At 40.2% G+C, this 27,027-nt stretch overlaps 1 protein-coding gene across 1 annotated transcript in view; it reads right to left on the minus strand.

Annotated features, from left to right (window-relative positions):
* LOC144090485 (mediator of RNA polymerase II transcription subunit 13-like) overlaps positions 1 to 26,121 on the minus strand; it is a 96,285-nt gene extending 70,164 nt beyond the window's left edge. The window contains exon 1 of the mRNA XM_077621965.1: positions 25,037 to 26,121. Coding sequence (XP_077478091.1) covers positions 25,037 to 25,108 — 72 coding nt within the window. The 5' untranslated portion in view covers positions 25,109 to 26,121. The remainder of the gene's footprint in view (positions 1 to 25,036) is intronic.
* Positions 26,122 to 27,027: the final 906 nt, after the last annotated feature.

Consider the following 27,027-nt stretch of genomic DNA (forward strand, 5'->3'; position numbering starts at 1 on the left):
TTAAAAAAAATCTAAATATTATATCTAAAATGAATGGTCCGGCCTACATGAGATCTGGTCACCATAAATGTGGCCCGCCAACCAAACTGGGTTTGACACCCCTGCTCTAGCAAATGTTTTGGATGGCATTTTCCCCTTTCTCCACTTTATGTATTAAATTGTATCATGGATGATTGGATTAAATCGTAAGACTTGACTTTTCTGGCCTTCTGTGATGCGTAATCATTAACTTAATCATTCTAAAAATTGGCTACAATAATTAAAAAAAATGTATTTCCCCATTTTAAACTGAATGCAGTGATGCCTGAATACCCCTCTGCAAACTCCGCGGCAGAGCAGTCGGTCTACGCCACTTACTTGACATGGAAATGAGGGATAACTGGTTCTACTAAAAATATTTTTACAATTGGGGGACTGCTCTCATTCTCCCCCAAATAGATTGCACCTCGGGCAGTTCCCTACATTGCCCATAGCAAAAACTGACCCGGCAGGAGACAATGCCTCTGCAGCGTCTTGCATTTCCACAGCTGCACGTCAAGCGCAGCCATAATTACAAACGAGTCCCTCCGATAATGACAGTGTGTGTAATGGGGGATATAAACATTGGTGCTGCGATAAGCCCTGCCCTAAAATTAGCCATGACAAGGTCAAGGATGCAGCTTCTCCCAAAGCCAGTGCAAAAAAAAAGAGGGAGCGAATGAGAGCGAACAAGAGAGACATCTGCTTGCACTGCTGCCTCGTCACTCCCAGTCAGTGTCAAAAGTCCTTCCACTCTTTGCCACTGTTGCCTACTGTTACTGAATCACGGTGGGCAGCAGGACAGAGGTGGTCATGCCTCCTGTCAGTGTCGCGTGCCGGCACAAGCGGGGAAGGGAAAAATGTGCAAACTTCCTTCGCTGAATCCCGCCAAGCGCTCACGGTGGATTACTCGTAAGAATAGGGTGAGATGTTTGCAGTCAGACACACAACAGAAGCGATGGTGATGAGAATGAGGATGACGTGCACGCCATGCTGGATGCGCTCTTGTAAACAGACACGTGTCAGGAGGCAGACGTGCGCTCCATTGTTGAGTTATCTGCCACGCCATAACATTTTTTCAAGGCTTTTTATGGATGTGGTGTCATTTTGAGGTATTGCTCCGTGATTTAAGGACTGATCAAAATAGAATTGGTAGTGCTTTTCTAAGGCAGAATACACTTTGATCCTTATTATTTTAATTTGTCACTAGGGGAAAGGGTTCAGCCTTTAGTAGCACATAAGTGCTTGTTATTATAAGATATTTTCAATCCCAGTCAGTAATTTGTCAGGCACACGCTTAAAAAAACATGTCTGATCAAGTGACGGCAACTACTTATAGCAACCAATATGTTGGGAATGTTTACATTTTTTTCAAACATTGACAATATTCAAGACATTTAAAAATAAGAGACTCCAGAACTGGCGGTCTTGGGTTCAAATCCAGGTCATGTCCACCTGTGTGGAGTTTGCATGTTCTCCCAGGGCCTGCGTGGGTTTCCTCCGGGTACTCCGGTTTTCTCCCACATTACACAACATGCATGGTAAGCTGATTAGACACTCTAAATTGCCCCTAGGTATGGTGGTCCGTCTCATTGTGCCCTCCGATCGGCTGGCCACCGATTCAGGGTTTATCCCAGCTGACTCTGGCTCAGAGTCAGCTGGGATAGGCTCCAGCACCCCCCCACGACCCTAATGAGGATAAAGCGGTCGAGAAAATGAGATGAGAGGCTTCACAACTACTATGGGAAGCCTGAGATCTACAGGAAAAAGTCGAATTTTATTACTGTTGCATTAAGAGTCTTAATTACTGCATGAAATGTATTCTTATCCACTTGAAAATGTGTGCGTCGAAAAGAGGCTGAGAAAAAGAAAATTACTCTTAAGAGGCGCGCTTGTAGCTTTTAGCTCTTTTATAATTGCGGCTAACGTGCACAGTGGGCAGCTCCATCAAAGCGACACACACTCTGCAAGCATACCGTTGGAGAGCAATGACACTTTTTTTTTTCCTACCCTCTCTCTCTCTTCTCACACAACGCTTTGTAGAGCCTCGCGAGCCGATGGGCTGACAAAGGAGGCCCTTTAGGCAATTGAGAGACGGCTTGTATCAGCAGTTTTACCTCGTCGGGCACAAGTGAGACACTTGTTCTGGCCGAGTGGCATCGCTTTCTCATCAACTTGCAGTCTGCTTGACGGGCCGCCAATATCAGGGTTTCGCTCACGTGGCTCGTGCTACAAGCCACTTTTGTCATAAGTCATCTTCATCAAACCATCACGGAACATGCTCAGTTTTACTTCATGCGAAAGAGCCAAAAGTAGAGGTTGAAGAGAAGATGAAGAAGTGAGTGAGTGAATTTAAGTACAAAAGTGCCTTGAGATCAGCGACTGGATTGGGAAATAAATGAGCTGAACGGAAAACATGTCTTAACCGTTTTCAAGCCACTTTGTTAAAAGTGGTTTGTCTGAAATATTTTCAAATTGTCCGAAATGTAATTGCTTTAGGTCAGGGTTGTCCAAACTATGGTCCACGGGCCAATTCCAGCTCGCTGTCCATTTTTATTATTAAAATGATTAAATATCATTTAATATGGGCTACGAATTAAGCTTAAATTCAGTCGAAATTGCACCTCTCATCCTAAACAATAGATAAGGGTAAACGCTTAAATTAGCTGAAGTTCCAATATGTGACAATTGTATGTTGAAACAAATCTAAAATTTTCAGTACTGTAAATATAAATATATATATTTTTTTATCTTTAGATTTTATTTTGTTATTATTTTGTTCCTTGTAGCCCATAACCCATTCAATTCCATTGACAGTTACTACAGGGATGAAATCCATTTTAACTTGGAAATCTGGTATTATATCATGATGTCTAAAGGATCGTTCAATCGCTACCAACCCCCTAGTCGAATTGGATTGGACATCTATCCCTGTCAATCGCCGGTCTTTCAGTCACCGTCTTTTGGTCGCCGGTCTTTTGGTCACCAGTCTTTTGGTCGCCCGTTGTTTGGGTCGGACGACCAAAAGACTGGTGACCAAAAGACCGGCGACCAAAAGACCGGCGACCAAAAGACCGGCGACAAAACAAGGTAAAACAACACGGTCTACGCATCAATAAAAGCCAACAATGGCCCTGAGCAGTTTCACTGAGCGGACATGTGAGTGTATAAAAGTTTGTATGTACATGAGTTGTCCCCTTAGGAAGGGACGTCAGTCAGGGTCTTAACAAGTTCTCCAACAAAACACAATAAAAGTACGGGAAATTTGGAGCTTTTCTTAAGCCTAATAATTAATAGGGCATTAAGTATGACTAAATAATAATTTGCAGTTTGTATTTAGGGAATTTGAGCAACGATTTAAATGGTAATTATCAATAACCTTCCGGGCGACCAAAAGACCGGCGACCAAACGACCGAGGACCCCAACATTAGGCCAAAGGAACAACTGCTACAACCCTGAGTGTCTATTATTCCAGAAGTGCCCATTTTTATTTTTTTTTCCTTGAGAACCACTACCTTGGCTAATTCAAATAGAGACAACGACAAAAAGCAGTAGGGAAAAAGAGCAGGCAAGGATTCTCCCGTTCATCAATTAGCCCAGAACAATCAAATTAACCTATGAGGAGTCGTGCTAATACCCCCCACACCACCCCCGAGGCATCTCACAACCCAAATGAAGAGCAATGTGCATGGCTACACAAGCGAAGGAGCACGAATGCCAACCCAAAAGCGGCAAACAGGTGCGGAGGGAGCGGGGGATTGGAAGCAAAACGGCCCGTGGGGCCACAGGCGCTAAACAGATGCTTTTCCCCCGCTTTGTGGCGTCACCTCCGCCCAAGCCCGCAAAACAAGTCAGCGTCATTTGATCTGCGCGGTGCTATAGCATGCAGCCCAGGGAGGTGAGCAAGTAAAGTGACCTAATTAGAGCAGTGAGAGTCCCCAGGGCTGAGTGACAGATAGAGCTGCCAATCACGGCGGAGGCGAACCTCCGCCGCGCCTCACCTGACACAAAGAGGCGGGCGGCGGCGGCAGCCCGCAGGATGTCAAAGAGGCTGCGAGGACAGGCAACTGCCGTGAAAGCGTGGCAGGACGCTCTGAAAAGGGCGTCTCCAGCTTTGCCTAAATAATTAAAACGCAAATAAATAAACCAGTCGGCCTCACTAGTGTCCGTGACTTAATTAAGTGTGACGAGCCGTGCAGAAATGAAGTCAAGACAAAGACTTGCAGAAAAGCAACGGAAGACACAGAAGCACAAAAACAGTTGCTAAGCAACATACAACAGCTGCAGGATTTTTCACTCTTGCAAACAAAGGAAAAGATGAAAAACAAAAAAAAATTCCCATCTATTTTTGTATTGCTTTTTTTGCTTCTAAAACTAGCAGCTCTGTTCTTTTGTTTGATATTTTTTGTACGTAGAAGATTTGGATCGTGGAATATTAGTAAGCTTGGCCAACTTTAAATTTTTTTTTAACAGACTGCTTTGGGGAGCATATTAATTAGCAACTGGGTGATATTCATAATACTCTTGTGCTTTAGCGTTTCATCTTTTTTGGCCGTTTGACAAAGGCTGAGAGCACGTTCAACCGGTCCAGGCAACCAATTAACAGCTACATGGCACACAACAATACTGTTACACATTCAAAACACTAATTGCAATATGAAACTTCTTACAAACATGATTAGCGTGACAAACTTACTTTGCTTGCTCATAAAATGTGTAAAGAAAATCATATTAGATCATTTGGGACTTTGCTTAGTTGCTTTTATCAGATGTCGTTGAAATCAGACTCTGGGCTGATTATTTCATTTTTCAGAGGATCAGTATAGGGCACCTGTGTCAAAGTGGCGGCCCGGGGGCCGAATCTGGCCCGCCGTATCATTTTGTGTGGCCCGGGAAAGTAAATCATGAGTGCTGACTTTCTGTTTTAGGATCAAATTAAAATGAAGAGTATAGATGTATATCAAATTTCCTGATTTTCCCCCTTTTAAATCAATAATTGTATTTTTTAATCAATTTTATTCTGTGTTTTTAGTTCAAAAATCATTTTGTAAAATCTAAAAATATACAAAAAAGCTAAAATAAACATTGTTTTAGATCTATAAAAAACTGAATATTCAGGGATTTCAATCCAGTTCTTTTAATCCATTTATAAAAAAACAAAATCTAAATATTATATCTAAAATGATCCGGCCCACGTGAAATCAAGTTGACGCTAAAGCGGCCCGCGAACCAACCCGAGTCTGACACTCCTGATGTAGTAGATGAGATGTGCGACTCCCGAGTTGTCAGGCAGGGAAAACTGCAACTGAGGCTGTGGAGTCATGAAGAACGTAGAGGGGATGAGAACCACAGTTCAAATGTTTTCTCTGGGCTTGCGTGGATTTTCTCCGGGTACTCCGGTTTACTCCCACGTCCCAAAAACATGCAGGGTAGGCTGGTTGGACAGTCTAAATTGCCCCTACGTATGGATGTGAGCGTGGATGGTTATCCGTCTACTTGTGCCCTATGATTGGCTGGCCACCGGTCCAGTGTGTGTCTGCCTGGTGCCCAAAAATGTTCTGCTGTTAATAAATGTGGATGTAGGATGTGGATCTCTTACACAATTGCTACCAAAAATTGGAGTTTATATGTATGGGCATGTTTTGGAAGAGGATTAGAGCCTGATTGTAAAGTCAGCATTCTGAAATCAAAGTCAAAATTATGAGATAAAGTCATAATCCTGAGAATAAAGGGTCAGAATTCTGACATTATTCTTATAATTCTGACTTTATTCTCACACACTGCGGATTATGAAACACAATTGACTCAGAAGTAGGGATGTCCCAATGCTGATTTGTTTTTGTTTTTCTGAACTATTTTTTTCAAGTTAAATAAACATTAACTGCTCTATTTTGCCAAAAAAGGAGCATTTAACTGCTGATATTTAACCACTGCATACAGTTGAATTTCCTATAATCTTTTTGTAAGTAATTCACAAGAAAAGCCGAGAATTAATAGTCAGAGGAGAAAATTATAGATGTTGCTGTTATTAACGCTGCTTGAGTTTATCATTTCAATCCACAAAGAAGCATTTTCCCTCCATTAACTGATGCCCAAAGTAATTGAAAAACAACAACCAATAACAAATCATTCACGTTTATTCCAAACAAATTCCTTTTGTTTGTGTTTTATTGTATAAGAAGCTTGCAACATGTACTACTGTCGACTAGTTTTCAGTTTGAACGACAGAATAAAAATTTTGTTATGGCCAAATGATATATTTTCTAGTAAATACCATGCGCCGAACCATGCAGTAAATCCAAGTAAATCATGAGTGCCGACTTTCTGTTTTAGGATCAAATTAAAATGAAGAGTATAGATGTATATTACATTTCCTGATTTTCCCCCTTTTAAATCAATAATTGTAATTTTGTAATCATTTTTTTCTGTGTTTTTAGTCCAAAAATCAATTTGTAAAATCTAAAAATATATTTAAAAAAAAAAAGCTAAAATAAACATTGTTTTAGATCTATAAAAAAATTAATATTCAGGGCTTTTAATCCAGTTCTTTTAATCCATTTATTAAAAAAAATCTAAATATTATATCTAAAATGGTCCGGCCCACATGAAATCGAGTTGACGTTAACGCGGCCCGCGAACCAACCCAAGTATGACACTCTATAGGGTGTTAAAAAAAATCGGGTTTTAAAAATGTATTTATATGTATTTTGTAAAAATGTAAAATCAACAAAACAACAAACTTATCCAGAGGGACACAAATATTGCTACAAGAAAAAAATATATATATATATATGGGTTCAATCCCAGACAGTTCCGACCTTCCTATGTGGAGTTCGGATGTTCTCTCGGGCACGTGTGGGTTTTCTCCGAGTACTCTGATTTGCTCCCACATCCCAAAAACATGCATGGTAGGCTGGTTGAGAAAGAAATGATTCACTGCGGTGGTTCACTCATCAGCCCTGTGTGGGGGCATCAGTGTCTACGAGTCACAAATACTGTTATTGCTCCCAAAATTGGCTAAATTGAGCATGAGTGGTATAAAATATATCTCATTTTACTCACAATCTGGTGGATTGATTTTCTTTTTTCCTCCAACAGAGAAAGCGTGAAAAGCAGTCCTGTGTCAGGAAGTAGACTTGGCTAAACTAAGCTGGATCTCAACCTCAGCAGGTTAGGACTCACAACACATGGCGGGCAGCCTCTTTAATCTACCGTTTACTACAAGAAGCAACCACTACAAGTCCTCTACCCCAAAGCAATATTGCTCACACATTCATCTTGGTCTTATGTAATGTGGATTGTTTACATCAGGGGTGTCCAACCTACGGCCCATTGCCCAGTTTTTGTTGACAATTCGAAAAATAGCATTTGAATACTACATTCTGTTGCATTATTTTAGCTTTAAAACTAGATGGAGCTAGTCACTTCAACAGCGCATCTCCTTTAACTGATCAAAATCTGACAAAATGTTGAAATGAGCCGTGTAGAATTTCATTATTTTGTTTTAGATAATGAATAAATGAAGAATGAGCTATCTTGGTTGTGATTTTTGTTTTTTGCTGTCGCTGAAGATTTTCTCTTTGTTCTGCAGATCTTTTGAGTAGTCATTCATTTTCCGTATCATTATCTTCAAGGTCTTGTGGGGGTGCTGGAGTCCATCCCAGCCACCTATGGGCAGTAAGCGGCGGACACCCTAAACTTGTTTCCAACCAATCACAGGGCATTTTTCAAAGTAAATATTGCCATAAGGCTACAGCGTGACCGGACGTTTCGTCGAAAGACGTTTGGTCGACCGGACGTTTGGTCGAACGGACGTTTGGTCGAACGGACGTTTGGTCGAACGGACGTTTGGTCGAACGGACGTTTGGTCGAACGGACGTTTGGTCGAACGGACGTTTGGTCGAACGGACGTTTGGTCGAACGGACGTTTGGTCGAACGGACGTTTGGTCGAACGGACGTTTGGTCGAACGGACGTTTGGTCGAACGGACGTTTGGTCGAACGGACGTTTGGTCGAACGGACGTTTGGTCGAACGGACGTTTGGTCGAACGGACGTTTGGTCGAACGGACGTTTGGTCGAACGGACGTTTGGTCGAACGGACGTTTGGTCGAACGGACGTTTGGTCGAACGGACGTTTGGTCGAACGGACGTTTGGTAGAACGGACGTTTGGTAGAACGGACGTTTGGTAGAACGGACGTTTGGTAGAACGGACGTTTGGTAGAACGGACGTTTGGTCGCCGGGTTCGCTCGCTGTCAAATTATGACAGAGTTTACTGTTGATATTTTGATATTAGATATTTAGATATTAAACTCACTCTCTCCCTCACTCTCATGATTATAATTTTGAAAGCTGGTTTCAACAGTAACAATCAGGCGACCAAACATCCTTCTACCAAACGTCCCGTTGACCAAACGTCCGGTCAACCAAATGTCCGGGGACCAAACGTCTTTCAATGAACCGTCCGAGTACCAGGCTACAGAGGTGCAATCTAATTGGACTAGGTTCTGACGGTTGCTGCCAACCCTCCCTTCAAAATGGATTGGATTTCTATTGCCATCAACAGCAGGCACTGAGTTAACGCTTAAAAATAAAATCAATTCATGTTAAAAACCAATCTTTTTACCCAATTTCGATCCCCTGTTATGAAAATGGGAGGATTTCATGTTGGCCCTTGCAGCCTTTGGTATTTCTGCAAACGGCCCCCAAGGAAAAAAGTTTGGACATCCCTGGTTTCCACACAAGAACCTCGTGTTCTCATCTCAGTTTATATTTCAAGAGGCATGCCAGGACTGAAATTGAGCTGTACACAGATCCATTAAAAAAAGGGGAATCATGAGTCTAATTTGAGATGGGTGCAAGGGAGAATCAATGCAAGACAAACATTGGGAATCAACAGTCTAAACACGTGTTTGTTCTCCTCAAGTAGCCTTCTGATTGGTCACAGATAATCTCTTGGCGGAACATGAGCACATGATGATCATTTAGAATTTGCAGCGATGAACAGACAACACCGCGTTGTCTCTCTCTCTCGCTTTCTCTCTTGTTCATTGGATCTAAAATGAGCCCTTTTAACCTAAGTGGGCTCTGGACGACAGCCAAGTGGGATACCGGCAGAGCTGTTTGCGTTATAGGAAATATGTGGCCACTTATGAGCTTGTGAATGTATCGCTTAAATAAAGTTCATTTTCTTTGGCTTGCGTCATTAAAGCATCGGCTCTGAGATAAAGATGTCTCGACCGAGGCGTGAACATTTGTCGCCAGCAAAATCAATGCCGCATAAAAGAGAAACTGTTTTTTTCCGTTTTGGACTAAAAACGAACGCAAGTAGTAGAATTTTTGATTATTTAGACCAAGGGTGTCAGACTCGGGTTGGTTCGCGGGCCGGTTTTATGTCAACTTGATTTCATGTGGGCCGGATCATTTTAGATATAATATTTAGATATATATATTTTTATAAATTGATTAAAAGAACTGGATTAAAAGCCCTGAATATTCCGTTTTTTATAGATCTAAAACAATGTTTATTTTAACTTTTTTTTAAATTTTTTTGATGATTTTTGAACTAAAAACACAGAGAAAATATGGATTAAAAATTTACAATTATTGATTTAAAAGGGGGAAAATCAGGAAATTTAATATACATCTATCATCTTCATTTTAATTTGATCCTAAAACAGAAAGTTTGATGCGTCGGGCCAGATTTGGCCCCCGGGCCGCCACTTTGTCACGTGATTTAGACATTATGGAGCCTGAAGTTACAGAACTTTTTCTCAAATTACATTTCATTTTGGTCACTGTAACGTAAACAGTAGTAATTGAGAACTGAAGTCTGAGACTGAAGTCAACTGACGTTTACAAAGTTGCACTTTCAATGGGGTTGATGCAACATAATCCTTAATGGTATGAATATAGAATAAAAAGAAACAAATTTCAAAAACAAATATTTGAAATGTATAATGTTCATTAATTAATTATTTTTCCGAGTCACTTATCCCCCCAAGGGTCACGGGGGGTGCTTGAGACTATCCCAGCCAATTGCAGGGCACAAGGAGACGGACAACCTTTGTATTGTGTTTTATAATATAAAAAGAACATTGCGAGAAAATACCACACGTAAAAAAGTAGTATAAGAGCATATGTGACTTTGGCTCTCCTTTTCCCATATGCAAAGGTATTGCAATAAGTTATTTACACCAACAAATTAAAAAAAATCTAATCTTTTCAAAATGGCTGTATATTGTCAAGCCTTGAAAGATGGAATGTGATGTTGGAATATGTCCTAATCTACATGATTCGACATAAAATACATACTCTGTATTCCAACTCTATGCAATAATAATTAACATTTTCAAAATTGACTTTGAAAATGAAGGACACGCATGTACAGCGAAGCACAAACATAAAAATGTGATGTGTTGATCTTTCTCAGTTCAAATAAACTCCTATGGCAAGGGAATGTGTCAAGGGACATTTTTGCTCCTTCGCCTTTTTGCTTGTTTAGTACTTCCGCTATGGTAAACACTAAATTTCTATTACATCGTCCACTTCAATATTTTCTGATTTGTATTTTACGGCAGCTCTTTAACACAGTGTGTCTTTTAGTGTATGTTTGTCAAAACTAAAACAGTGGCAGAAAACAATGCTGTTGTTGCATTTTTGAAATGTTTGCACCAATTTGGTCATTTTCTACACCACAGAAAAACTGCCCAGCCATCTTCTAGACTTTAAACTACTTAAAATTAGTTTCAAGAGTAGTTTCGGATAAAACCATATGAATAATTCCTGCACATATTGCCATGTTTTCCGGGAAATACAGGGCGTCCTAGGTTTACAATGTCTTCAACCTACTATGTTTGGAAGTCAGGACGCGTGTGCTTTGTCTGCCATTACGTCCCCTGCACAATAGTTTCTGCTTAGCTAGGTCGTAGGGCTTGTCTGTGATTGTGCACCAGCTGAGAGGCTCTTTGCCTTTTACGGCCTGTTTTTTTTACAAGATGGCCCAATAGAAGATCGCTGGGTCTTCTATGTTCAGCCGAAAGAATAGCAATCTCCATGGAAACCAAGCTTAACATCGTAAAACGAACAGAGAAAGGGGTGATACGTACCTATGCAAATCAGTAAAAATAAACCATCACATGAAAATGTCTCGCTCGTTGCCAAATACAGTTTTGTGGTCACACAGACCATGCGTCGCCGACGGCCAAAGTCAAACAACTTCGGCTTTACATACGGGTTGCATATATGCTTTATGCTGATATGTTGATTTTTTTTCGCAAGGAGTTTGACATAAATTACAACTTCAGTGTTAAATACAATTTACGCAGAAATTTGGATTACGTAGCCAACATAGGAACGAAACTCGGTTGTAACTCCAGGACTCCCTGTAAACATAACAAATCACACCCAGATCTCGTATTGAGATTAAAGATATGTTAAATAGGATTTTCGATACACAGTTGTACCTCGGCCTACAATCAGCTCTACCTACGACATGCTCGAGGTACGAGGAAAATTTCGATCGAATAATTCGCCCTAGATACGATCAAAATTTTGAGATGCGACCAAGCCAGATGGCCATGACATGAGGCTGTTTATCATTGTAGCGCACTGTCTTATTTTGCCGCATCTCTTTCGTGTATGACAGATATCTACGAGCACTGAACGATTTCTTCAGACGAGTTTCTCCTACGCATCGACCAGGAAATGCACAATGCGCATACGTGGGCAAAAAGAGGGGTTTCTGGGTAATAAAGTATACTTGTGCACACAACACCTATAGCCAATGGCACCCTTTCTCAGAATAAAACTTCATTACCCACAATCAATACGTGGGTAGGCTGTTATTCCTTCCTTAGCCTGTTAGCTCCCGCGATCGCTCATTCAAGACTACTTCTTGTTGGCAAGTGGTCGTGCGTTATCCGATTGAGGACATTTGTGTGCATCATTTTCGGAATATTGTGAAGGGAATACAACAGCAAACAGCCCATCGATAGCGAACGTGAGGGTGGAGGCGTGGCAAACAGCTAACCCGCCCAGGACGAAGGTAAAACAATTAAAACAAAATTAGAGTTCAGTTTTGTGTAAAGTTACATTAAACGTATTTTTGAGTGTCTGTATATATTAATCCAAGTTAATTTAAATTTGTTTGTTCCGTTACGAGTGCGTTGTCGTGGAAAGTGCGTCTCTCTCTCCCGTCGGCAAAATCCACCCAATTTTAGTTATATTAAACACATTTTATTACTATTAAACCACTAGTTGTGTGTTACTTTGTTAATAGATGGTGAATTAGAACAAATAAATATGTTTTTCCAATCCAATATCCTGTTTTTGGTGTTTTTTCAGGAGGGTTGGAACGAATTAATTTGTTTTTAGTTCATTTCAATGGGAAACGTTCAGTCGAGTTACGAAAAGCTCGACATAAAATCTCAGTCCCGGAATGGATTAAGATCGTATATCGAGGTACCACTGTATAGTTTCAGATTCTTACTGATTCTTATTGGACACTACAACTCCTGATATGATTAAAGGTTTGGCTATAAATGTACTTGAAATTGTGACGTCTTACCAAAATGTAAGAGGAAAGATTATTATAAAAGTGCAGACATAAAAATTTCAGAGGAATAACCCCACGCAGACGAAAGTATAACACTTGGCAGAGGTAAAGCATAAAATTCATTCGAAGGCAAAATAATGCGTGAAGATGTGTTTGGGCCAGATGGAGCGTCTCTGCCCGAGATAACAAGAACATCCCCCTGATGCAACATAACCGCTAAATTCATCATAAATAAGAGCGGCAGTAGAAGCTGCGGCAGTGTGACAATGATGTGTTTAATCTATCCATCCAGGACTCTGTTTGCCAGTCTTTTGCTTGTCTGCCAAGCTAACTTTCCAGGAGCCAGGCAGCGTTGCTTCATGCCAATCCCCGCGTTCCCAATCAGCATCCTGTCGCCCAGCACACAAGCTCCAACACCAGCGGGCGCTAAGAATAGACCACAGCTGGCACCGCGGGCCTTACATATTTCACACTCGGGCCCTAAAGCTCCAAAATACCCATGCCTCGGTCCAGTCCCATTGCCCGACTTGGGAAGCCAGAGGTGGTTTCCTTCCTATCAGCCTCATTCCACCTCTTCTTTGAGGGTCTTTGTTCTGATCTTCACCTCGGTGGCTCGTTGCTTAGATCAGGGGTCTCTAATTCAGTTTGTTTCGTGGGCCACATTCATGGCAATTAGATCTTATGTGAACTAGTTTATTTCAGGCCATATAACTGGCTGCCATCGACGCCGCTAAACGTCCAATCTTGTTTGACTTGGGGGCGAATGAACAATCATGTATTTGTATCATGGGTTTTCATGATAATAAGTGACACTTTTATTGGGATCTACACCCCAATTTTAATCGCCTAGTCATTTTCTCAGCCACATATCATCACAAGAATCTTGGGGGTGCTGGAGCCTATCCCAGCCAACAACATGTAGTGGGCAGGGTACACCGTGAATTGGTCACCAGCCAATCACAGGGCAAAAGGAGACTAACAACCATCTACGCCAAGGGTGTCAGACTCGGGTTGGTTCGCGGGCCGCTTTAACGTCAACTTGATTTCACGTGGGCCGGACCATTTTAGATATAATATTTAGATATTTTTTTTAATAAATGGATTAAAAGAACTGTATTAAAAGCCCTGAATATTCCGTTTTTTTATATATCTAAAACAATGTTTATTTTAGCTTTTTTAATATATATTTTTAGATTTTACAAAATGATTTTTGAACTAAAAACACAGAAAAAAATGATTAAAAAATTACAATTATTGATTTAAAAGGGGGAAAATCGGGAAATTTAATATACATCCATACTCTTCATTTTAATCTGATCCTAAAACAGAAAGTCGGCACTTATGATTTACTTTCCCGGGCCACACAAAATGATGCAGCGGGCCAGATTTGGCCCCCGGGCCGCCACTTTGACACAGGTGATCTACGCGAACACTCATATCTAGGTATGCATGTTTTTTTTCTAATTATTTTGTTATTTCTAGTTTGGAGTTATCAATCAGCCTACATACATGAATTTTTTTGGGGGTGTGGGGAGAAACGAGAGGACCCAAAGTCAACCCAGGCATGGGGAGAGCATGCAAACTCTAAACCAGAAGGCCGGCACCCACCAGGGATTGAACCTTCGATCTCAGAACTGTGAGACGGACATACCGTAAATGAAAATTTAGATTTCATGTCAAAAAGTAATGTGCCACACCCAATGACACCCAGGAAATCAGTTAAGAAATCATGATGTAATCCTGCCCACATACATAAAGAAACAAACGTCAACGAAAGCATGACCTCCTTGGGAGATGTAACGTGAGCTTTAAAAACAAGGAGCAAGCAAGTGAGAACAGCCTTTTTTTTGTTTTTAGTGTGTGTGGGTGTAGGGAGCTGGGGTGCAAGTGTGTGAACGTGCTACTCCCAACAACCGCCTCACCCACATTACACACTCACAACATGCTACAGCAGCTCAGACACGCTGTAGTGTAAAGTCATAAAATCACGGAAATGCAGGTGAGCCAAAAATAATAACAATAAAACAATTAACTCAAAGTTACAATACAAGCGCAGTATGTTGGCACTGACATTTGACAAAGACTGCATTATTCATGATTACTAGAAGACTTTGTCAAACTGAACACAAAATAAAGAGAATTTCACCTTGCGTATTTAAAACTACCGTGGCTTAATAAAACGTTTATACTAATTAGCATTATGAATGGAAAGTAGCAAATTACTACATGAGGCCCTCTGTTAATTGGTCTAAGTCTCAAAAAAGTCCCAAATTTTCGGTTGTGTGGAAGTAGCGTTTAGTTGAAAAGTTATATCGAGTTACAAAGTGATGTCGAGATAAGCAGACATAGAAAAATTACACCGCTTGAGACTGTAATCAATAGCTGTCGGTTCTCATGTTTTCTTCATACTCTCGCAATGCTCACGCTTCCAAGCAGCTGTTGTGGACAACTGTAGTAGTTTAATGTGGTTCGACATTGGAAGCCACATTACCGAAGCTGAGAACTTTCCGCCTCACAATCTACGAGTTGACATCTTGGCGCATGACCACAGGTGTACAAATTTGTTTTTTAGACTGGTTCTTTCCTTATTCTTGAGTATAATCACATGGCATGCGAAATAGGTCAACTTGCTTTATTTGGAGAAACTAACATTGGCTGAATAAATCTTGAATTTATGGGAAGAAATACAGTTTTCTGATCATTTTGTGGAATCCTTTGTGTGGATTTTGCCGTGAACTGAGGTATGAATGATCGTTTCTCAAATCCCAAAGGTACACACAGTCCACTTTCTTCTTTGTATGTTTAAACAACAGTATCTGTAGTGTCAGTCTGTTCCCACTTTACAATAGTTGTTTTTTCCAGAAAAAAAACATCTTCAACTTGTTCTCTACTCTCTCTGTCCAGTACTCACCTGCTCTTGATTACACCGTCCTCACGTGCACATCGCCGTCCCAAATGACCTCAAGTATTTAACCTCTTATCTCAAGTTCTCTCGTCATCGGATCATTGTACCTTGTTGTTAACGTTTAAGCATCCATCATTGCCACCCGCTAGTGATAATTGACCTTGTCTGTCTTACATTTACGAATACTGAGTCAATCTGATACTAGGAATCCATTGCGTAATAGTCATTAATGCTACATTCATCTGGATAATCTAAACCCATTTTGATGAAGTAGCAATAACTAACTATGGAGTAGCGGCACCCTAAATACAAGAATGTGTTCTGGTACTAGGATCCTCACTCAAAACACATCACAAACCATCTTTCTACATTTAAATGAATGGAAATTCTACTCATACTATCTATCACCTACCTCAATAAAATTATAACAAAACAATTGTTGGTTATTACTTGGAGTTGTATAATATTACATCATAATGTTGCAATACATACCAATATATTGAAATAATTAGATAGAATGCAGTGGTGTCCAAACACCGGCAAATGTAAAAACAATATTAAGGCCTGCACAAGTAGCTTAAATCCAGCCAACATCTTCTCATCTTAAGCACTAAATGGAGATAGCCACTTAAATTATTATTATTATTTCTTTATGTTGGCCATGAATTCCAAACCTGATTTCCAAACAAATTTGGTTGGCGTGAGGAATCCATAAAGTTTTGAGGACGAGCACAACAAATACACTGTTGCTTCAGAATTTGTGTCCAAATTGTAATTGCTTAAATATTTGTAAAGCTCAAATTACGAATGCTAATTGTTAGGATGAAATTGCTGATTTTCATTTATATTATCATTAAGCTTAATGGTATCTCTTAAGGTAGAACTGTGTAGTGTATTATAATTGATTAAAATAAACATGAAATTCTCATGGTTTTGTGTTTGATTTTACCGTAAACCTTCACTTGCCTCCTTTTTTTTCATTTAAAATGTTCTCAACTGTTGCTTATTGTAGAATATGATGAATTCAATTCACTGTCAGTTTGTGTCACGCAAAAGTTGGAAATTCGCTCGCTTGTCTTGCAAGGCATCTCTGAAATTCTTCAAATATTATTGTATAAATAAAGGGCTTTCGAATCATCATATCCAATAAACTGTTCGTATGTGCAGCCTGGCGGACCAGATATTTCACCGCTCATGCTTAGTCGTGAAATTCCTATTGATAAAGCGGCGACCGCAAACAGCCCAAATGCTAAAAAAAGGCACCGCTCCCAATCACCTGCATCTCCTTACAAGCCGTTGCGCCACCTCCACCATAAATCAAGACACCGCGCTTAATGGCGTTCCCACAGCTGCATAGCTTAGCACTTTATTTCCGGGCCGGACCGCCACATCATTATTATGAAGGCGAGATCTCTATTGGAATACAGTTTGTGCTAATGAGCGCTTCCTAGTTGATCACATTAGACCTCCACTTGAGGACACTTTAATTACCAGTGGTGCACTCCTTGCCCGTTGAGGGGGGACACGAGACATCCTCTAATTAAAGAGTCTGCATTCTACCTGTGTTTGCACAAGCCGGCGTCCTTGGCGGGGTTGTTTTCACAACCCACCCCCTCAATTCCCGCTTCCATTGCTTCCATAAAACATATATACTACGTGCATGTGCAAGTGTGGCTGGCAGATTTAGTGTGTTTCCAATATGAGATACATACTGCATGTTTGCGAGGCCACACGGGTGCTTTCAATCCTCGTCGTTTTTGCGTGAGTATTACAAGATGACTGTTTCGAGAATGTTTCCTAGGTGTGAACGCCACGGAGCCACAACAGTTTCACCACTTGCACGTGAAGTGTATATAATATTAATGATACCATATAACTTCTGACTCACGTTTCAGAAATGTACAGTGTGACGGCTGCTATTCACAGGGTGAGTGTGTTAAAATTGTCACGCAAATAATTAAATCTACCCAAAATGGTTTGAAATTGAATATAGATTCCATAAAATGTCAATAAGGTACTTTTTTTTCTTTTATACAAAACTTGAAATTCCACCAAATGGCACTAAATTAGTACAGTGAATTTTGAATTTCTGAATTTTACACACCAATTAAATGATAGAGTCCTGTCAAAGACTTTGAAAAAACGAACAATCAAGACTCACCTATCCATAACTATTGAAACTGTATAAAACAAATCTTTTATGTAATGTTGCCATCAGCTTTCCTAAAAAACGATGACGTGACAAGAGTACAGGAGCCAGCAGAGGGTGTATGCCTCAATCGAAACCAGATAGATAGACCTGTTCTTATTGGTTTTATCATGGAATACAAAATTTAAAGTTTTTCACAAGTCCCCAAAACATGAGATTGCACCGTAAAAGTTTGACTATATCAGAGCCCTCGTGACTCAGAACAGGAGAGACAATATTACATACATAGCTTACATTTATAACCTTCAACTATAGAAGAAAACCTGGCGATTTAAAATGTAATAATTCATCATCTGAATGTCTTCGAGACTCGTTGACTTTATTGTGCGATGGATTGGAATACGAAGTTGGAAATGGATCGGAGGAGGAAGTAAGCCCCAAAGAAAATGATTCCCCCAATACAAGTTCCCCTTACCACGGCGTAAATTAATTATCGTCTGAAAATATTCAAACCAGGATACACAATCACACAACAGTAAAATATTCTGTGGTAATTGCATGGACTTCATCAGTGAAAAAAAATAACCCCTTTCTTAATTGTTCAATTTGAAATATATTTTTATATACATTTTTTTTTTTTTTAAAGAATAATATAGTTTGAAATATTGTTAGAAGCATAATATTCTTCACATTATTTAAAGTTTCAACTGGGAATGCTTGAACTTTAAAGTTGACAGGATGGAGGCACTATTTTTGTCAATATTATTTATATTACTACGCATTTTCCTTTATTCCAAAAAACTGACCAGAACAATCTTAGTGTTTTGCTAGGTCAATACAACATCGGTTACACTTCTATGAGCAAAATTCAATATGAGTAAATACAGTTAAGAGCTTTAGAATTGATACACTTTGTAACAACAAAACGAACAATTCCCTTTTGTGTTCCGTAAGATTATTCTCATGCAAAATATATTCATTTTCTGTACCACTTATCCTCACAATGGTCACGGGCTGCAAAATATATGTTATCTTAAAAGAGGTGTCCCTAGTTTAGAGTCCAATGAGTGTACAGAGAGGCTTCCTGTGTGTTACTCTTCTTTTCTAGTCTCCGCCTTTGCTTAGCTTGAGTCACTGTTACAATAAGCTACACATGTCGACAGCCAGATGACTGTTCTCTCTCCCTTTCCGTCCCTCTCTCATTATGCTCCCTCACTCTTTAATTTGCTCTCCCTCCGTCTGACTCTCCCGCTCAAACAGGGGCCGAGGCCAGCAGTCAGGAAATGCACATCAGTCATAATACTTTCCTAAAATGAAAACAGATTCCACTGCAGTCCCTCAGCCTCTGTGTCAGAGCTAAAAAAAACATTCCCCCGCCCCTCACCCGGTCCTCCCCTAACTCAAGTCCTGCATATGACTCGTTTGTGTCCAATTGCAAACGATCAATGCCTTGCTCGACAATGGTTTGGCGATATGTACGTTTATTCTGTTGATGGGCAGCTCGCCACAGTTGTCAAGTCTAATCCTGCGTTGCACTTCTGTTACCCCTACTTACATCTTTTTTATGATAATAACGCAAGATGCAGTTACAAGCAGTAAATCGGTATGAGCGACAAGGTTAGGGCATGGAGGAATGCAGTAAAACAGGTTGTCAGAATGCTTTGCCAAGACTTTTCTGTTCCAACCTAGGTCAAGAAATGCATGGGTTTACTTTAGTGGCCTCTTTAAAATATTTGGTGGAAACAGTACTCATATGCTATATTCAGAGTCCAGCTACAGATAAGAGGTGTGGTAAATGTACACATTTTGGTTCGACTGCTGTACTTATTCTACAGGCTTGTTTAGAAAAGATGTAAAATGAGCAACTTTTGTCCTCAGCAGGTACGTTTATCTCTTATATTTTTGAATATGTATTTTAAATAAGGACGTGGATAGGGAATATTTTTTATACCCAAACAAGCTGTGTCATAATCATTAATGCTACCTGGTTGAGGTTCATCAAAGACAAATCAAAATCGCACTGTGGACAATATTAATGTATTTTTCACCGTGACCGGACGTTTGGTCGAAAGACGTTTGGTCGAAAGACGTTTGGTCCCCGGACGTTTGGTCGACCGTACGTTTGGTCGACCGTACGTTTGGTCGACCGTACGTTTGGTCGACCGTACGTTTGGTCGACCGTACGTTTGGTCGACCGTACGTTTGGTCGACCGTACGTTTGGTCGACCGTACGTTTGGTCGACCGTACGTTTGGTCGACCGGACGTTTGGTAGAACGGACGTTTGGTCACCAGGTTCGCTGGCTGTCAAATTATGACAGAGAGTTTACTGTTGATATTTTGATATTAGACATTTAGATATTAAACTCTCTCTCTCTCATAACTATAATTTTGAGAGCTGGTTTCAACAGTAACAACCCAGCGACCAAACGTCCGTTCTACCAAATGTCCGGGGACCAAACGTCCAGGGACCAAACGTCTTTCAACAAAACGTCCGAGTACCATTTTTCACTATCCACAAATTTAGAAAAAATTTACTGCTACCTATTTGGACAAAATAAGGAATAAAACGCAGTACAATGATGAACTAAAAATCTGAAATCATCAAAACCAGAAGAACAATCAAAGAAGACTTGCGTTCACCTAAGCAAGCCAACACAGTTCAGGTAATAAATACTTGGATAATCTACTGTTCAGTAGCTGTTCGTTGACAAATAATCTTGCCTTCTTTTCAAGATAGGCAAAGAGCAGCACAACTTTAAAGGGGAAGAAAATGATCACAGATCAAACACGTGTGAGACAGCATAAGGTTGAACGTCTAGTAAATCGCTTCATAACACGGTCGTCATGGTAACCTTTGTCTGTAAACACCACATCACTTATCTAGATTTTGCTGGAATCTTGCAACCTAATCTTCAATGAAAAGTTATGATAGACACTGTAATAAGCGTTACTATTATGATGAGAGTTTGTGCTCGATGCATGGTTACTCAAGTAGGTGAAGCATAATTAATGTTCTGTATTTTATTTGAGAACAGCTTTATAACTAAATTTTATGTATGTAAGTATGACTATACTGTTATGTAAAATAATTGTGTATTTTTGGAATAAAAGTTTTACATTATCAGATAAAAGTTACAACATTGCAAAGTATTAGGGTGTACTTTATTTTGACACAAAGATGTTGACAATTTTACTCTTATATTCTATAATATTACCCCCCAAAAAACTTTTCATATTAGCAAGAACACTTAAAAGTTATACATTAAAATATTAAAATGGTAAAAATTTCTATTAATAAACTAATTTACAAGGAGGGAATTGTGCATTTTCAAGAAAAATTTAAAATTTGAAATATAAATCACTCATTTTTTAGATCACAAGTTGTTGTTTTTGGTCAAAGTTGTAAAGTTACACTGATAGTCACACATTCTGAGGAATAACAAGCTCAGATAAAAGATTATTATAGTAATTTTGATACTGAAACCATAATTTTAAAACTCAACTCATGATCCAACAAACAAAAAAATCACTCCAGGGAACTAAAAACTGTCACCAGAGTGAATAAAAACTATGAGAAAATCAAAGTAGCGAAAAAACAAAGTATGATACAACATCGGAAAATATCCCAGCACTGCGTCAACATCCACAATATTTAACATTCATTATTTTCTGAACCGCTTAGGGGGGTGCCAGAGCCTATCCTAGCTAACTATGGGCCCCAGGCAAGGTGAATTGGTGGCTAGCCAATCACAGTACTTAACATTGATGTATTATATGCATCTATGTATGACGTTATTTTTATATTATCACACCATTTCAAGCAGGTTGTTCCCACATTTTGTAATGATTGGACAGTAGGCCCCCATTCAAAATTTGCTTTACATCCTGATTGGTTAAGAATAGTGTGTTAGAGAGGCGAAGCAATCGTAAGGAAATTGTGAATTTATACCAAACACGTGCACGTAAAAAAAAAACATTCTTGTATGCTTCAAACAAGCTTTGGCATACCTGGCAAAACGATTCATGTATGCAGGTCAGGACATGATTCAATCTCAATTAATCCCGATACTACACTTTAAAGCAATTTTGCGATTGTCACTTTGGGAAAAAAGTCAACAGAATGGACATACAAGTACATTTAATTATTTCTGAAAATTAATTCGGCACTAAAGTAAACACGTGTATGTTTTATGTTTGAACAACATATGGCCATTGTATCATTTTCTTACTTTTTATAGCAGACATGCATTAGTGCAAAAACAGCTTTCGTCCAAACTTGCTTAAATTCAGGATTCTAAATAGGAAAATAAAGGATGTATCGCACTCAATTATGATTAATACATAATACGGCGGGGTGGCCCGGTGGCACGAGTGGTTAGCACATCGGCCTCACAGCTCTGGGGCTCTGGGTTCAAATCCAGGCCACATCCACCTGTGTGGAGTTTGCATGTTCTCTCCGGGCCTGTGTGGGTTTCCTCCGGGTACTCCGGTTTCCTCCCACATTCCAAAAACATGCACTGTAGGCTGATTGGACACTCTAGCTGACTGCTGCTAACTAGTGGAGACAAGTGGAAGTTAAGCCACCTATTGTTTAAAGCAGGGGTAGGGAACCTATGGCTCGGGAGCCACATGTGGCTCTTTTGATGGGTGCATATGGCTCTGAGCTAAAATATTGAAAATGCTGGTCAGGGAGCCGAGTCCCGAACGGACCAATAGGAACGTCACGTCGGAACTGTGGCATTGATTTGAGTCTTCTGCATTCATTCTCTCATTGATTCTCATTGATTCTCATTGATTCTCATTGATTCTCATTGATTCTCATTGATTCTCATTGATTCTCATTGATTCTCATTGATTCTCATTGATTCTCATTGATTCTCATTGATTCTCATTGATTCTCATTGATTCTCATTGATTCTCATTGATTCTCATTGATTCTCATTGATTCTCATTGATTCTCATTGATATTCATTGATTAGCAACAGCGTAACAATGTTGTCAAAAGAATTCAGAGACTTTTTGTACTTTAAAAGTGGGAACATGACTAAAAAAAATCGCACATTTTCATGTATTTTGACTTTTAAATTGGGAGTATGGCTCTCAAGGAATAACATTTGAAAATGGGAATTGTTTATGGCTCTCTCTTTCAAAAAGGTTCCCGACCCCTGATCTAAAGCAATATACTTGGACGCCCACAAATCTAAACGCACGGTGCCGAGTGACCGTCTCGTGGCCTATTTACAAACGGTGAAGGAGCACAGTTAGCTTCTTTTTTTCCAAAACTGCCAAACCTGCCAGGCTCGCCTCCTGACGAAGTTACCGAATTTAAACTCAAAGCGTGTCACCGCCCGTCAAAAATTCCTATCGGCCGATCTTCGCGAGGGCGGCATTAACATTTTATCAGCTTTTATCTGGGAGGTTGATGGGAGGAGCAAAAAGCTTTCGGCCGCTTCTCAGCTCGCACGATCCTCTGATTTATGAGCCGGTGAGCCGTTTGTGTTGCTTGACACATTACAATATTGAAGATGAGGAAATCATTATGCCTGGGAGAAATATTTGAGAGGCAGCCGCCGCTTGGTATTGTCGCCTGAAACGATTATTTAAAAGGGAGGCGAAACTACGGAGGTGTTGAGGGGGTGATGTTCACTCTCCACAAGATCTTATGTAGTGCTCACCTGTAAAGTGTTTGTCACCACATAATACAACTACACCTGGATCATTTTAAAGGTGTTTTTCCGCGCCATGAAAATGTTTTTTTCACCTTATGTACTCCTTTTTTAAGTGTAGTATGATTAATCGATGAGCATCTGGCACTATAATGAATATATTTTGCTATTCCAATGGAGCTAAATGTGCTTCTACATTATTAATTGGACAACATGTTTATTCATGTGCTTTACAGTGGTGTAACGCGGCTGTCTAGCTGGTATTTTTAAAGATTTTGCTGGCTTTAGTAAGTGAAATTGGTGGGAGAGATTATTAAAAAGTGTCTGTTGCTATTTTTGTCAAGGTGTTTTTTATAAATGTAGTTCAAGGGTGTCCACACTTTTTTTCTCCGAAAGCCGCTTTCAAGAAAATCAAAGAACGCAAGGGCCAGTTTGAAATCCTTCTACTTTGTTTGTGAAATAGACGAGCAGAATCAGGTAAAAATTAAAAATATATTTTAAGTACTGACTCACTGACTGCCATTGGCGGCGATAGACTTCCAATACAAAAGTATATTCCTCAGTATTTATTTATATTCACAGTTTTTTACATTTCTTTTGACATGTCAGGTTTTGCTTACTCACCTAATTTAGTAATTAAAATACAAAGTGCACTGTAGCCTAAATTTAAGCTTCTTGTCCATGCCATATTCAATTATATTTTCATCATTTCATCAAAAATGGCCAGCCAGACGGAGACCTCCATTTCTTTCAACATGTTGTCAGCTAATTTAAGTGGCTATCTCTATCTGGTGTTTTAAGAGGAGAAGTTCAAATTAGGCTGAATTTTAGTGTCTTGTACGCACCATATTCAATGATATTTTCATCATTTGCTGTGTGCCAATAATGTGTTATTTGGACAACCCTGGTGTAGTTAAACCAGTGAGTAAAATAATGCCATTTATACATATATGTAAATAAGTAAATAGTCAAGAATGAACCCAAAATGGAACAATTTGCTTTAAGACCTTGTGAACCGCAAAACTAAGCTTTACTATCCGTCCAAAGTGCATCTGAGATCAGATAGATTTCTGTGAGGAGGGTCATATAAAAGGAAGAGGCACCTCCAGGATGTTTTCTTTCCATCAATGCATGAATGTGTTCAGTATGGTACAGTATATATGGAAAGTGAACAAAGCCATTTGCATTAAAAATGTATAGTTTTGTTCATTGTTCACTGTGTGAGCAAAATATTCCTATGAAAAAGCTTTAGTGTGATGCAGCGCTGTTCTACAATCAGAACAATGAAAATATTATTAGTTAGTGATACCTCTGCGTATCTTTTTATTTATATTTTTATTTCATGTGATAAAAATGAAATATAAAATATCTTGTGTTGAATTGTCCTCTACAAACATGTGTTTTGCCTATAAGGATAAAATTTAAATGGAAAAGGAGACATGACGTCAGGTGTCATGTTCAACTCAGTCTTACACGTGCTATATAAATTCATTTTTTTAAATCCTAAGCAGGATTTCTCAGGAGGGACAACTTTAAAGAGGGTTATCAATTATTTATTCATCTGTTTATTTTTGTTTGGAGCATTTCAACTGCTTTGTGTATTATTTAAAAACTTCTGTTTATGCAAGGCACCACTGAAACCATTGTTTACTTATGCTTAAAAGCCAATTCTCTGCCTTATGCATGCAAGAAACCTTCAACTTTGTTTAATGGAGAAAAGCATTGTTGATGGGTTCCTACCAGGGAGAAGATGTTGGAGTGGCAGTCCTCAAGGCTTGCCCCGTTCGCCACCCAGTTCGTCGTTGTCGTCATAATTCTCCCAGTTTTGCCTCATCAGTGTTAGGCATGTCGAAATCCTACATCAACACCCCAAAGGGTTCCCAAAACGGAACGGGGGTCCCGTGCCTGTGGGGGTCCACTCTACACACACACAAAAAAAAGCAAGGCGAGAACCCTCACAAGCGGTGAAGATAAATAAAAGGAGCGAATAATGGGGCGGATTCACAGCTAAGAAGAAGTGAGCGATGAGCCCATGGTCAAATTAACAAATATAATCCACACGGAGGAGGGGGGGGGGGATCAAAACACGACTCCAATCCAGGTCAGGCGGACACATCCACGCCATTTGGAGAAGATCAACCTGAGACGAACGTCGTAGTGATAATCGGAAGAATAATCCATGGTGGCAAACGGACCGACGACCGCACGCACACCCCAAAAAAACTTATTGAATCGTGGGGAAATCTCCCAAAACAAACAGGAGTGTTTTTTATATGCGTCTGATTCTTCACGATCCCATGCACCACTTGTGATAGTTTACCAGAATCGGGCTATTTATAGCCGTCTTTCTTAGCACAAGCGCACAATGTAACCCGGCCAGGAATGTTTTAATCCCTCTGTTGCTTCTCTATTCAGGAAACCGATGGAGATTCTCTTCCAGATGAGGAGGAGGAGGAGGCGGAGGAGAAGGAGGAGGAGGAGGTGGGGACAAAACAATCCCAAACGGCGCTTCCCTGCGTCCCCACGACCCTTCCTTAGGGGACAAAAGTGGGGCACAATCCACGATCGTCCGAAAAGAGGAGACAAACTATTCTTACTCCAGCGGCAGGAAAGCGACAAGCAGCTTTGTGTGCGCCTGTGAGCAAAAAAAAAAAAGAAAAAAATCCTTCCTTCCTTTCAGTTTTCTATCATTACGACACGTCCTCTCGCAGAAAAAGCTGCGATTTCTGGCACGTTTTATTGTGTGCGCGCGCGTGCGTAAAAAAAGGCTCGCGCTCGCGCCGATTCGCCGTCCTCGCGATGTGCGATCATGTCATTGAGGTTGGTAAATAAGAAGTGGTGGTGTGGAGTGGGCGGGGGCGGAGAAACGGGGGTGAGGAGGGGGGGGGGGGGCGGTCGCGGGTTCTGCGCGCGCACGCTCGCGCAACGTAACATCTAAAAGACAACCCCCTCCCCGTAAGCGCACCCCCCTCCACGCGCGGCAATGTAATGGCGGTCGTCGCACAACAAGAGACTCGCCTTTCCCATTTGACCAAATCCCCCCACCCCACTATTTCCACCCCCACCTCGCGATCACCCCCCTTCGCCCATCCAAGCCACGTGATCCGAGTGTGGGATTACATTTTGCACAGCTGCAAAAATCCTGTCTGTGCGTCACCCTCACGATTATTAGTAATAAGAATAATATGATCATATTCGGGGATGGGGGGGGGGGGGGGGTGCAGGGTAAAACTCAACTGGATGTATATATGTGTATACACTAAAAAAAACAATATTATTATTATTGTTATTATTATGATTAGTATTATTAATAATAATCATAATGTTCATAATAATATAATCATAATCATAATCATAATAATAACAATAATAGGGCGGCCTGGCGGATCAGTGGTTAGCGTGCCCCCTCACAGTGGGGGGACCTGGGTTCAAATTCAGGTTCGGACCTTTATGTGTGGAATTTGCATGTTCTCCCCAGGCCTGCATGGGTTTTCTCTGGGTACTCCGGTTTCCTCCCACATTCCAAAGACATGCATGGTAGGCTGATTGGACACTCTAAATTGCCCCCTAGGTGTGAGAGTGAATGGTTGTTTGTCTCCTTGTGCCCTGGGCCGAGGTCAGCTGGGATAGGCTCCAGCACCCCCTGCGACCGTAGTGAGGATAAAGCAGTTCAGAAAATGAGATGAGGTAATAATAATAACAATAAAAATAATAACAACAATAATAATTAT

Source organism: Stigmatopora argus, chromosome 16 (genome assembly GCF_051989625.1).
Source record: "Stigmatopora argus isolate UIUO_Sarg chromosome 16, RoL_Sarg_1.0, whole genome shotgun sequence".
In the NCBI taxonomy this organism is placed as follows: domain Eukaryota; kingdom Metazoa; phylum Chordata; class Actinopteri; order Syngnathiformes; family Syngnathidae; genus Stigmatopora; species Stigmatopora argus.